The following is a 12,775-nucleotide window of genomic DNA, read 5'->3' as shown; positions in this document are numbered from 1 at the left end:
TAGAGAACGTAACCATGTTCAACCTGTATTCCTATTTTGGGCATGTCATTCTACGGAGCCCCTTAGGGGACATTACTAGGTAGATTGTTTTAAGGGTAGGTACATTATTTTAAGAGCTAGGTAGATTGTTTTAAGGGTAGGTACATTATTTTAAGAGCTGGTGGTTTATGTTTTCTGGTATGGAAAAAAAAACATAGGCTATTAACATTTTTTTGAGGGATGAGTTTTTTTTTTTGAGGGATGAGTTTTTTTTTTTAGGGGCTAAGTTTTATTTTTTGAGGGATGAGTTTTTTTTTTGAGGGATGAGTTTTTTTTTTTGAGGGATGAGTTTTTTTTTTTTGAGGGATGAGTTTGTTTTTTTGAGGGATGAGTTTTTTTTTTGAGGGATGAGATTTTTTTTTGAGGGGATGAGTTTTTTTTTTGAGGGATGAGTTGTTTTAGCGGGTTGAGTTTTTTTTGAGGATGAGTTATTTTCTTTTGAGGGATGAGTTTTTTTTTGAGGAGTGTTTTTTTTTTTGAGGGATGAGTTTTTTTTTTTTTGAGGGATGAGTTTTTTTTTTTGAGGGATGAGTTATTTTTTTTTTGAGGGATGTTTTTTTTTTTTGAGGATGAGGTTTTCAAAGCAGGAGATTTTTTTTTTCAATACCAAATTTTTCTTTTTCATTTTTTAGTTAATTTTTTTTCCCAAGTATTGTTTCATCTTCAAAGTTTTTATTTTCAACGGCCGGGGGTCCACAGGGGTCCCCCGTGGCGGGGGGTGGCGGCCGGGGTTCCACCGAGGTCCCGTGGACCGGCCAGGGGTCCACGGGGGTCCCCGTGGCGGCCGGGGGTCCACGGGGGCTCTCCGTGGCGGCCGGTGCTCAGCTTAGTCTAGGACCTGGCTAAGATATGTATGCACTTAATTTAGGAGAGAATATCTCAACTGTTCTTGGCTAATATGACCCCAGGTGAACAACTTAGGAACTTTGACTAATTCTCTATCCGGGACGAAATACCCTATATAATGCCCCCATCTTTCTAATTCATTAACATGCCTCATGCTTCTGCTATTGCAGCTATTGGAGAACTAAAACTAGATAGGCTTATAGAGAGCTTCGCCTATTTATAGATCACTTCTACCAATTAAAAAAGAATAAAAACATACATGCATGCATGTATACAGTATAACCATATTTAACTACTGCTGGAGCCCATATTATGTGAATGAGATTACAGAATTGAAAAACTACTTTGATCAAAAATAAGTTACTTCTATACTTACTTCCAACTTCTACAAGTGAAAGAGAGGTGATTCACTCTAACAATCATCTTTCTAATTAATTAACATGCTAATCATCGTCTCATCATCTTGGGTCATGTTCTGCTATTGCAGCTATTAAGTACCTCAAATGGCATGTGAATGCACAGAGGTGAGTCGTCTTGGGTCATCTTTCTAATTCATTGACATGCTCAGGTACAGCTGTTGTCATTGAAGTTATTGAAATACATCAAATAGATAGGTCACTTTAACTCCTCATCATCACAACAACCATGTAGCCTACAGAATCATGTTAAGTACATGAAATAACACGTATAGCCTACAAAATCAGGGTCTTTATTTGCCACTCTTTGCAGAAATGTATACATCAGCAATAACTGTGTCATCACATCATCACTGTGTCATCATTTTGGGTGTGTTGTTCAAGCCCTCTTAGATGGCTGGCTGTAGACATGGTCAGGTCAGGTTGTAACCTTGGCAGGGCATCCATGCAGCAATCCGATGTTTTCCACCAAAGCGCACGTGTCCTGTGTGTGTGTGTGTGTGTGTGTGTGTGTGTGTGTGTGTGTGTGTGTGTGTGTGTGTGTGTGTGTGTGTGTGTGTGTGTGTGTGTGTGTGTGTGTACATATATATACACACACACACATATATATTTATACACATATACATACACACTGATATAAATGACAGCTTAAATTAAAAGTGCATACAAGAATTACAAATAGACATTTGTGCTTTGCCATGTTCATGACTGCTGTTTCCTACATTATCAATTGCTTATGTCACGTTGAACTCTGTTGAATAGTATTACCCCACAAAACATCTATATCTTAGTTCATTACATAAGTCATTACATGCTAAATGTTGCATTTATCTCATGCTATGCTGACATACATTCCCACATTCATGTTGCTAACAGAAAGCCTTTGGCAAAAAAATATTGACCAATTAAAAAACTTTTTTCGTTTGCACTTGAAGTATACTTAGCTTACATGACAAAGACTCAAACCATTGGAGGGGGGTAACTCTTGGAAGCTAGTGTACTTTACTATCATCAGGATGACTTGAACCATTGAACAGGGGTGTGGGGGGTAACCCATTTTTGAAATCTTGGAAGCCTACTAGCTCCTTCCATGCACCTTAACAAAATGTCATCCTACATAACAGCAAGTTGAGATCTCATTAATTTAACTGCATTGGATTCGCTTCCTGGGATGTCAAAGATGAAAGTCTGAATGAACTCCCAAACCTGGGAACATGGTTTCAGGGAAATTGAGATCGAAGACATAAAATGCTTTTCACGAGTACAGACCACGCCTTCAAACCAAACATTGTTTAACATTCTTTATTTAGAAAAGAAGGAGATGGACCTGTCAGGAAAGGAATTGGTTATGCATGGATTAGGAGATGGAGGGAAGGAAGGGAAGGGAAGGAAGGGGGGGGGAGGAAGGGAGGCTTTAGGGGTGGGGATGTAGGAGTGGAGATGGAGGAGGAAATGATGTGTAGACAGGGAGGTGATGAGGAAGGGGGTGAGGATGAGGAAGTGAAGACAAGGGGTACGATTTATCTAGTGAGGAGGGTAAGTGAAGGATGTAAGGTGTGAGGATGGTGAGAGGATGGCTAGGGTGAGGTGAGCTTGAGGGAGTGAGAACAGAGGAAGGGGAGGTGGGGATGAAGGGGCATGTGAAGCCTGGATAAGGGGCGCAAATGGGAGTGTGGGACGGAGGGCGTCGTAGCCCTGGGGAGGGATGAAGGACGGGGCCCAGTGGGGGCGCGGCCCTGGGGGAGGGAAGGGCAAAGCCCTGGTGGGGGAGGAAGGGCGTAGCCCTGGTGGGGGAGGAAGGGCGTAGCCCTGATGAGGGGTGGAAGGGCGCGTGAAGCCCAGAGAGGGGGGAGGCATAACCATGGGGCTCCAGGGGAATGGAGACCTGAGTATTTGGCTTAGGGTCTGAGGAGATAGGCGTCCGTCTTGGCAGTAATCTGTGGACGCACCATCACTCGAGACCCCAAAAGAGAAAGCATAATTAGTCAGACATTAATTAGAACATTTACTGGACCATGGATGTGTGGGCGTTCCTGAGGTCTTGGACATTGGTTCTAATGTAAGTGTGGTATGCTTGGGAAGTCCAACGCCCTAGGAGTTGGACGGTGTGGTCGGTGATGCCTCTTCTAGATGCAGAAGAAGCAGCACCGATTCGGAACGAATGGCCGGAGAAGTTACCTGTGGGATATCCGGCCTTGGTCAGAACTTGCCGGAGGTGGTAGAGGAACCAGTGACGGGTCGCGACTGAACCGGTATCAGTGGTAAATAACGGGTCGGAAGGAGAGGCGTGGGAGGAGTGCCTGGTATGGAGGTGATGGACCAAGGGTTCGTAAGGGCTGAGGTAGGAGTTGAGTTTAAACATGTAAATTGGCGTTGTTCTGCCGAATTGGTCTGTTTTGCTATGTTTTAGCAAGAATACTAGTGTGGAGGAATCTGGAATGGTCAGATCAGATAAACAGGGATGGTAGTGAGGAATGAATGTAGAATTAGAGGTAGTGAATTCTGAACATCTTAGAAACCCAAAGAAAGCTAAGAGAAACATTGCTTCCAGTGTGGAGTCTACAGATGGGTTTACATAGCCAGAGCGGAGTATGTTGATGCATCCTGCGAGAACATCAGAGGTAATAGGTTGGCGGCCTGGAGGATTACGTGGCTTGTTCCTTCTCAGGCTCTAAAGGAGCAGGGTGACGTGTGAGTGCTGGGCAAAGGGGTGAGGTGCTCCTGTTAGGAGCTTAGTAATAAAATGTATACCTGATAGATAGACGCGGATGGTTGGTGGATGCATGGCCCGAGAAGAATGGCTGTAGCTGATGTAGGAGGTGAGTGTAACGAGGTCCAGAGACGGAAATGGCAGGCTGTAGAGTGAAAGGATTGGAAATTGTTCCAAGCTGTCCAGTAGGAGGAGAGTGTGGAGGGAGCTATACCTTGCAGGATGTGATTTTGGGAGATGGATACCAGGTTATGGAGAGAATGGTTTATGGGAAGGTCATCTCGGAAAATGAAGGAACTGGAGTCGGGTGGAGGTCTGCGGATGGTGCCAAGGCTCTGAATCTTTGGAAGGAGAAACGTGAGAGTGAATCAGCTACCGTGTTGTGGTAACCTGGGACATGGGCTGCTCGGATTATGAAGTTATTGGTGACTGAGAGCCATGTTAGACGCCTGAGAAGAGCCATGATGGGTAGTGATGCTGACCGACCTTTATTGATGATGTGGACTGTGGACTGGTTATCGGAGTGTATGAGAACAGAGCGGCTGGTCCATTCATGGCCCCAAAGAGAGGCCGCGACAATGATTGGATATAATTCGAACAAAGCTGAAGAGTGGGCGGTGTCGAACGGGGGGAAACAAAATCTAAGGGCCAATTATCTGCAAACCATCTCCCTCTGTAGTAACCCCCGAAACCTACAGAGGGCGCTGCATCGGTGTATAATTGCAAATCCTCTGGTGAGGAGTGGAAATCGTTGTAGAAAAAAGAAATGCCATTCCAGTTGGATAACAGGAGGTGCCAGAGCCTAAGCTCTGAGCGGCATTCTAGGTCTAACATGATATGATGGTGGAGGGATAGCACGGATGCAGCGAGGTGGAGGAGGTGGGAAATAAATGAACGGCCTTGTGGGATGATTCTAGTGGCGAAATTGAGGTGACCTAGTAACTGAAGTAGTTGCTGCTTGGTGCAGGATGTGATTTGTAGAAAATTGGAAATGAGTAGTGTAATACGGTCTAGTTTCTCTGTAGGGAGTGAGGCTTGAAATGAGATGGAGTCCAAATTGATTCCTAAGAATTACATTTTTTAAAATGGACCTACTGTTTTTTCATCGGCCAGGGGAACTCCGAGTGCCGCAAAAGCGGTCTTGAGGCACGTGATACTGCGTGCGGGGGGGGCTGATGGGGGGTCGACTGTGAGGAAGTCATCCAGGAGATGGACTAGGTGCGGGATGCGGTAATTGTTGCTTAATATCCAGCAAAGGAGCTCTGAGAGATTGTCGAAAAGTTTTGGGCTACTTTTACAGCCAAATTACTGCAAAATAAAATTTTGACTGCCAGCAGACGCCGAAAAGGTGCCATGAGTCTGGGTGGAGGTGGAGGACTTTGAAGGCAGACGTGATGTTGGCTTTTGATAGCCAGGCAGCCGGATCAGGGCAATGGCATGATCAACGGTTGAATAATGAAGTGTGAAATCTGCACTGGGGATGAGGCTATTAATACTGGGGATGGATGAACCGTGTGGGGAAGATAGATCGATAATTAATCTTTTCTTCCCTGAATACTTCCTAGTGGCCACTCCTATTGGGCTGATGCGGTAGATGGGGAATGGGGGGGAATCGAACGGACCGATCATGAACCCTTGCTTGACTTCTTTCTCAAGCAGGGTGGTGACGATTTCAGGTTCTGTTAGTGCGGACTGGAGGTTATTGCAAGAGTGGGAATGATCGGGAAGTGTGATGAGGCCGGGTGAAAAACCATGATTGAGACCGTCAATGAAAAAATGGACGAATGTGGGGTCTGGGTGGAATGCGAGCTCCTTGGCCAGGGCAGGGATGTTAATGGGGGTGGCCAGATGGTGCGACAGTCAACTTTTGGAAGGTTTGGTTGGGTTGTGGGGGCATGTGGCGGGCATGGGCTCCTCCGCAGTAGGTGCATACGTGCAGGAGCTTGCAAAATGATGAGTCGCATCCTGCATCGTTGAAATTATTGCATAGCATGCGGGAGCCTATAAACATAATCTTCCTGCCACGCTTGTCCGTGGCTTGAGAGGAGGCTGGTTGGGCGATGGGGCGGCCGGGTTTGGATCGCTTGTCCCGGCCTGGCTGGTACTGTTGTGTTCCTATTCCCATGAGGGCGGGGACTGATGGAGGGATGGAGAATGGGGTGGGGCGATTGTAATAATGAACTGGGGCTGCTGGCTCTCTTTTAGGTTGGGCTACAGGTGCAGGCTGGTGTGCGGTGAGCACGCAGTCGGTGGTGGGGTGGGAGGGGCAGCCGCAGATGTTGCATGCTATGGCGGCGCTGCCTGTGAACAGCCGGCTGTAAAGTTCTATGTCCAGCGCTCCCCAGTAGGTAGCGAGGTTCCACTGTTGGATACGGGCAGCCGCCCTCGCTGCGAACTGCCGATGGTATTCATAAAATAAGGTGCCACCAAACCGCACTGCCATGTCCATGATTAGGGAAAGGTAGTCGTCTAGCTCTTGCCTTCTGTGGGGGAATAGGGAGCAGATGACATTTCTGAAAATTGAGAAGGCTAGGGTGAATTTGGTGCAGGTGAGGGTGTTGTGGGGTGGGGCAGTGGATGAAAGGTCTCGGAGGGTGATCGAGATGCCTCCGCAGTCGACTGTCCGGGGTTGGAAGGTGTGGGTGGATGGTTTTAGAATTGCAGAGAGGTCGATGTCCATACCCTGGATGATTTGTTGACGGAGGTGGTTGGATATGGGTTGTGGGTTGAGGGCCAGCGCGTTCAGTGGCACCTGGGCTGCGACTGCGGAGGAGAGAGAAAAGGGGGGGGTTGGAAACACAAGGGCGGGGGAGGGAGGGAAAGAAGAGAGAGTTAAGTTGCTCAGGATGCCGATGGCTGTTTGGGGGGGCACCTGAGTGGGGGGTGAAGGTGCTAGCCAGCCCCGTGCGATAGCCATCTGGGTGTTGGGCTGGCTAGCGGCCTCGGGGACGGAAACAGAAAAAGAGACAGAAGTGTGGGGGAAGTTGGACGATTGTGCAGGGGGGTGGGATGACAGTGAAGCCTGCATTGACGGGGGTGAAAACCTTTGCAGAGGGTTTTGGTAAGAGGGGGAAGGGATGGGGGAAAGAGGATTAAAGGTAGGGAAGGAGGGGAGGGGAGCAGGCACAGGGGGTGGAGGGAGATGCATGGGGGTAGTGGGAACAAGCCTGGTCTCCTCTGCTTGAGTTGGGGGTCTGAGGCGGCTCAGCAGAGTGCGACCTGTAGGTGGAGATGAATTCGATTGGCGAATATCTTGTGTAATTATGGACAATGCTGGTGGATGGTTTGCATTAATAGGAAACAACACAGGCTCACCTGATGAACGTGTGTTTCGAGCGGGCGTTGTAGTGTCCGCTCTGCTGCCGTCGTGTCTGCTGGTAGATGGACCCCGTGCCGGCTGTCTGACGTCATCATGGCGCGCCTGTGAAGGTCCCGCTGGAGAAGAGGAAACTCTCGCTGCTGTGGTGTAAAGATGAAAAAGTTGTCCTTTGTTTGCGGTGCTGGAAAAAGCGACGCTCTTCTCTCTTAATGCCTTTTTGAGTGATATCACGGTCCAATCGCGGATTGGCTTGTGAGTGGCAAGGGTGGAGCTGTGATCGGTTACCATGGCAGATAAATCGAGGGCGGAGTTGACTCAGTTACCATGGTGATCGATCAAGCTTGTAACCTAGAGAGTGAGCTAGGAATGGAAATAGATCATGGGAGTAGAGTGAGGGGCAAGGTTAGTAACAATCTCATAGCTTGAAGGCGTAGTCTTCCTCCTGAACATACATTGTACCAACTCCATTAAAACACCCATCACCCAAAAGAGATGGGTGCGCCAAGGCCGCCCCATTTATTATCACATAAGCTTGGGAACACTGATGACCCTCCCCTAGCATAAAAACATATGGATACTCTGTGGTTGCTGCGGTCAGCTACTGCACCAGGTTTGTCACAGGCTGAAGAAGAAAAGAAAAGAGAGGAAAGAACAAGATTATTACAAGTTGATACAACAGGTTAAATTGAACTCCAAAGCTCCAGTGCTGTAGTCAAGTCACTATATCTGGAGTCTAGGTTGAGTCAATTCCCCAGCAGTGCTCAAGTCCAAATAGAGTCCACATTAACTGAGTCTGAGTCCAAAGTTACTGAACATGAGTGTGCATGCACATGTAGGTGGAACACACATGCCTTCCCTTAAACAGCATTAAAATAATGTCACTGCAATTAGCTATCAATATCTTATGCCAACTTATATATTAGGCTATATTACAAAAAAATGTGTCTGCATGATCCAACTGTTTGTTGGGCTTCTTCCTCACGGAAGACCAAGGCTGGAGACCAAGGCTGGGGCGCTAACCCATACTGCTCCCGGAATATGTGAGCTCTATGTGAATACCTGCTGAGAGCAAAGCTACTGTATGTTGACGCAAAGGTCACCCGTCTTCTCCTTCCTGGCCGGCCATGTGAGTGATCTTCGCGGAGAATTCAGGGTTCATCTCCCAGTACACTCAGGATTTAACATCGAAAATCATGAGAAATCTACAGACAGGTAAAGACAAAAAAATGTGTAAGGCACAAACAATAATCGATTTAGTCTGTACTAAACTTATTCTGTGAGATGTAAGCTCACCATGCCTTGAGTGTCCACTAGATGCGGCAACTCTTTGATTATGGCTTGGATTGAATTTGTCCCATCTGCAGTCTGCAGTGGTGGCCAAATACAAAACAATTACACTCCATTTATTAATTTATTTTAATCAATGTGTTTACAACACATCCCTAATACTGCTGAATGTACAGTATGTGAGGATTTGTCCTTCAACCTAGCTAAGATGAGTGCAACTTTTTAATCCTGTCGTCCTCTAACTTTTCCCATTCGTCGCACAGCATTCCACCTCACCAAACACATGTATGTAAAATTGGCTATTTTGTCCAACATGTAAAAAAAGAAAAATGGTCTCAAGTAATGTTAAGTATACATGATGTGACCATGCACGGTACATCATTATAATAATAATGTTAAGTATACATGATGTGAACATGCACAGTACATAATAATAATAATAATAATAATAATAATGTAAAGTATACATGATGTGAACATGCACGGTACATCATTATAATAATAATGTTAAGTATCATAGCAACAACCTCATTAAGCTACATGTACAGTACAGTATAGCAACAACACCACATTAAGCTACATGTACAGTAGAGTATAGCAACAACACCTCATTAAGCTACATGTACAGTAGAGTATAGCAACAGCACCTCATTAAGCTACAAGTACAGTACAGAATAGCAACAACACCTCAATAAGCTACAGTAGGTATATGCTACATCGCACAACGTTGTCGGCCCCAAAAATAGCAGATCTACAAGCTCACAGCGCGTCGCGGACGCAACATGTTGTGAACTTATAGATCTGCTATTTTCGATGTCAACGTTATGTATGTGATAGAACACGAACGTATACAATAGCTCAGCTATGCTAGCTTGCGCCTGTCAGCTGCTAGCCAATATGATGACATTCTTTCCCTAGAATTAAATCACTTTGAAACGCTGCACTCCATATACAACATAAATATGATCGGCAACGTACATTAACGTAGTGGGTTTGGCGTTGAGTGCCAGTGCTAGCTGGGTGCTACCCATGGAGCTAACGGTGCTAATGTTAGCGTTAGCTAGCATAATGGCTAACGTTAGTAAGCAAGCTGTACACAAGCATTCATTCATTCATTCATTATCCCAGATAGCGGTAGATTAATGAGAGCATATTATCACTTACAATAATTTCCTTGTAAACAAGTAAACGTTAGCTGACCAGCTATTTCCTCCGTGGTGGAGAGTGGAAAGTCCGGTGACCAAGTTTGGTCAAAGAGGAAGGGACGTACTTACCCGGAACTCCTTTGACGGACGGCCTGTCCTTCAAAATAAAATAAAATGCTATTTATAGTGCTATAAATGCTATAAATAGCGACTTTGAAAAGGAGAGGTTTTATTTTCAAGATAGGTATAATATTTTTTTTTGGTCCAAGTTTTTTTTTTTTTTTCAAAGTTTTTTTTTTATGTCATGCATGAAAAAAAAAACTAACCTAAAAAAAAAAACTCATCCCTCTTAAAAAAAAAACTCATCCCTCCTAAAAAAAAAACTCATCCCTCTTTTAAAAAAAAAACTCATCCCTCCAAAAAAAAAACTCATCCCTCAAAAAAATAAACTCATCCCTCAAAAAAATAAACTCATCCCTCAAAAAAAAAAATCATCCCTCAAAAAAAAAACTCATCCCTCAAAAAAAAAAACTCATCCCTAAAAAAAAAAAACTCATCCCTCAAAAAAAAAAACTCATCCCTCAAAAAAAAAAACTCACCCCTCAAAAAAAAAAACTCATCCCTCAAAAAAAAAAACTCATCCCTCAAAAAAAAAAACTCATCCCTCAAAAAAAAAAACTCATCCCTCAAAAAAAATGTTATAGCCTATGTTTTTTTTTTCCATACCAGAAAACATAAACCACCAGCTCTTAAAATAATGTACCTACCCTTAAAACAATCTACCTAGCTCTTAAAATAATGTACCTACCCTTAAAACAATCTACCTAGTAATGTCCCCTAAGGGGCTCCGTATCATTCAATATGGGTGTCAAATTATAAAAAAGAATTATGAAAAATAGCCGATCTACACACTGCACGTGTTGCGATGCAACACATTGTGAGCTTGTAGATTGGCTATTTTCGCAGCGTTACACTGGCATCCAAATAAGTATTAAATAGGGCTGGAAAAAAACTACAATAAAAAAAGTTGCATTTTCTCTGTGGTAATCTATAACAACAATCTCTAATCCTCCAAGGATGTTATTCCTTACTGCTAAACTAATTAAGATCAGGCACTCTGTAGTTTCCTGTGCCAGAAAGCACGGTAGGATGCGGGCAGCGGGTGCCGTGCATTTCACAGGAGCTGAATTTGTGTGTCCTGGCCTCAGAACAGCCATCTAGTAGTGCTCACACAGTATATTTTCGTCTGTTGACCATCCAAGATGTACTTAAAGGACACACACTTAGCTGTAGACATTTCTCTCAAAAAGGAAAAGTGAGTCTCCCTTTCTGGCCCTTGTTGATGCCCACTTGGCGTGCCATGTTCCTGTTGGTGCCATAATTGCTAAGTACTCCTTCATATATTTGCATTATTATGATTTGAGCTATTACAGTTTTGTTTGGCCATTGAACACAGAAAACACTGGACATGTCCTCACTGAACTCCAGACTGTATGTGAACCTCCATGTCGTTAATAAAATTTAAAAAACACACACAATTTAAATCCAGTGAGACGATGTAGGATCATTTGGAGGAAATCCGAATGTTGACCCGTCATCTCCTCAAATTTGGATGAAGAAAAGTTTGATTTGTTAGAGCCACGGAGGGTTCGTCTAACTCACAGTGACCAGTAAAGATAGGCTACAGTATATTGCCTGTAAGGAGCTTCAATGCTGTAGATCCTTCATTCACTGTGTAATTCAAGAGATCATGGAGCCTATGTGCATAGCTGAGCAGAGTGTGTGCCAGCAAGCTACTGTGCGCCAAACACAATGACCAGCTCTGCCCGAAACAGAAATCTATCCACTGTCCCCAAGCACACCCGCTGGCTCCCCAACATTAGGGCCCTCTGAAACTCGTTGCAACTCTATACTGTAACAATTAAGGGAATTTCATTCTGCCAACAAAACCACCCTGCAAAGTGAACATTTTCTTATTTTACTGACAACGATACCGTGTGACAAAATCTCAGTTGAGAGCTTTGGCTCACTGGAGATTTTAAAACCACCAAAGTTGATACAAATAGCTACATCTCATACATGGTTTATCACCAGATAATCTTGCTGTCTGTGCTTCACAAGGCTTTAACGAATGGCCAGTGGCTCTGGATGAACAGAGAGGGTAACCTCACGCAGGTGACTGCCAGACTCTTGAGTTAACAGGAAAGAAATATTTCCGTGCTTAACTTGGCTGAGGCTCCTCAACAGACCTGCCTCGGCTCAGTTTTTCTGTTCGCATGGATGAACACTGGTACCGGACCAGTATGGGAAGAGCCAAAGATTTCTCAAAGGCCTCCTGTGATGCGTCTTCTCCTGGATGCCTTTGTTGTGAGATCACAGCCCACTCACACAAGCATGTCGCCACTCAGGAGTAGAATATCTATTCAATGACAAGCAGACAATCAACTGAGACTCACCAGCACTCGGTCACAGTAGCAGATTGAGGAACATACCAGCAACTCAATTCATTTCACTAGTGCTACATTTTGTAGTCCTAAAACCCGGAAGTGAGTTTGCACCGGGTTCCCTCGCCAGATTTCCAATGCTTTTTCCGTCCATTGGGTTTTCAATTAATGTGGAAAATAAGGTCTGTGGTTAACATAAGAGCCTAAGAGAGCTTCACATGTTGTTCACTGACATAAATTACACTTGTGAACCCATGAACCATGAATTCTGAAGTTTGTGTGGTTCGACTATCATAAAAATGTGTGTCGATTTGTGGAGATTATCTTGTTGAACAAAATGTGTTAATATAATAAGCCTACGTTTGCCACAGGGCTTGTTTTCTTAATTTATCCAAAACTCAACACAGAACTTCCCTTATAAATCTTCGGTAGGAACTTATAGTATGGCAGGAGAGACTTCCAGATTGGCCCTAACATTTTTTTAAATCCAGGTAGCAATTATATCTCTACTCTAGACACAAAAAAAGGATGGTGATCATATCTACCAGAGCTGACAGAGGCTTCTTTGG

At 44.5% G+C, this 12,775-nt stretch overlaps 1 protein-coding gene across 2 annotated transcripts; it reads right to left on the bottom strand.

The window, feature by feature from the left end:
- Positions 1-2,686: 2,686 nt before the first annotated feature.
- On the bottom strand, positions 2,687-9,867 carry LOC308091937 (uncharacterized protein). 2 transcript variants are annotated; one of them, XM_080437706.1, is made up of 5 exons: positions 9,782-9,862; positions 8,624-8,695; positions 8,390-8,532; positions 7,327-7,952; positions 2,687-6,774 (listed from the first exon to the last, which is right to left on the bottom strand). In XM_080437706.1, the coding sequence occupies exons 4-5, from the start codon at positions 7,616-7,618 to the stop codon at positions 5,843-5,845; spliced, it is 1,224 nt and encodes a 407-aa protein (XP_080293832.1). In that variant the 5' UTR covers positions 7,619-7,952; positions 8,390-8,532; positions 8,624-8,695; positions 9,782-9,862; the 3' UTR covers positions 2,687-5,842. The 2 variants fall into 2 exon arrangements, with proteins under 2 accessions (XP_080293832.1, XP_080293833.1); XM_080437707.1 differs by lacking the exon at positions 8,624-8,695 and having other exon boundaries at positions 7,327-8,532; positions 9,782-9,867.
- Positions 9,868-12,775: the final 2,908 nt, after the last annotated feature.

The sequence above is a fragment of the Gymnoscopelus braueri genome (assembly GCF_963280865.1).
Source record: "Gymnoscopelus braueri genome assembly, chromosome: 9".
Taxonomy (NCBI): Eukaryota; Metazoa; Chordata; class Actinopteri; order Myctophiformes; family Myctophidae; genus Gymnoscopelus; species Gymnoscopelus braueri.
The sequence above is the reverse complement of the archived record's forward strand: the minus strand, read 5'-3'. Positions and strand labels throughout refer to the sequence as shown.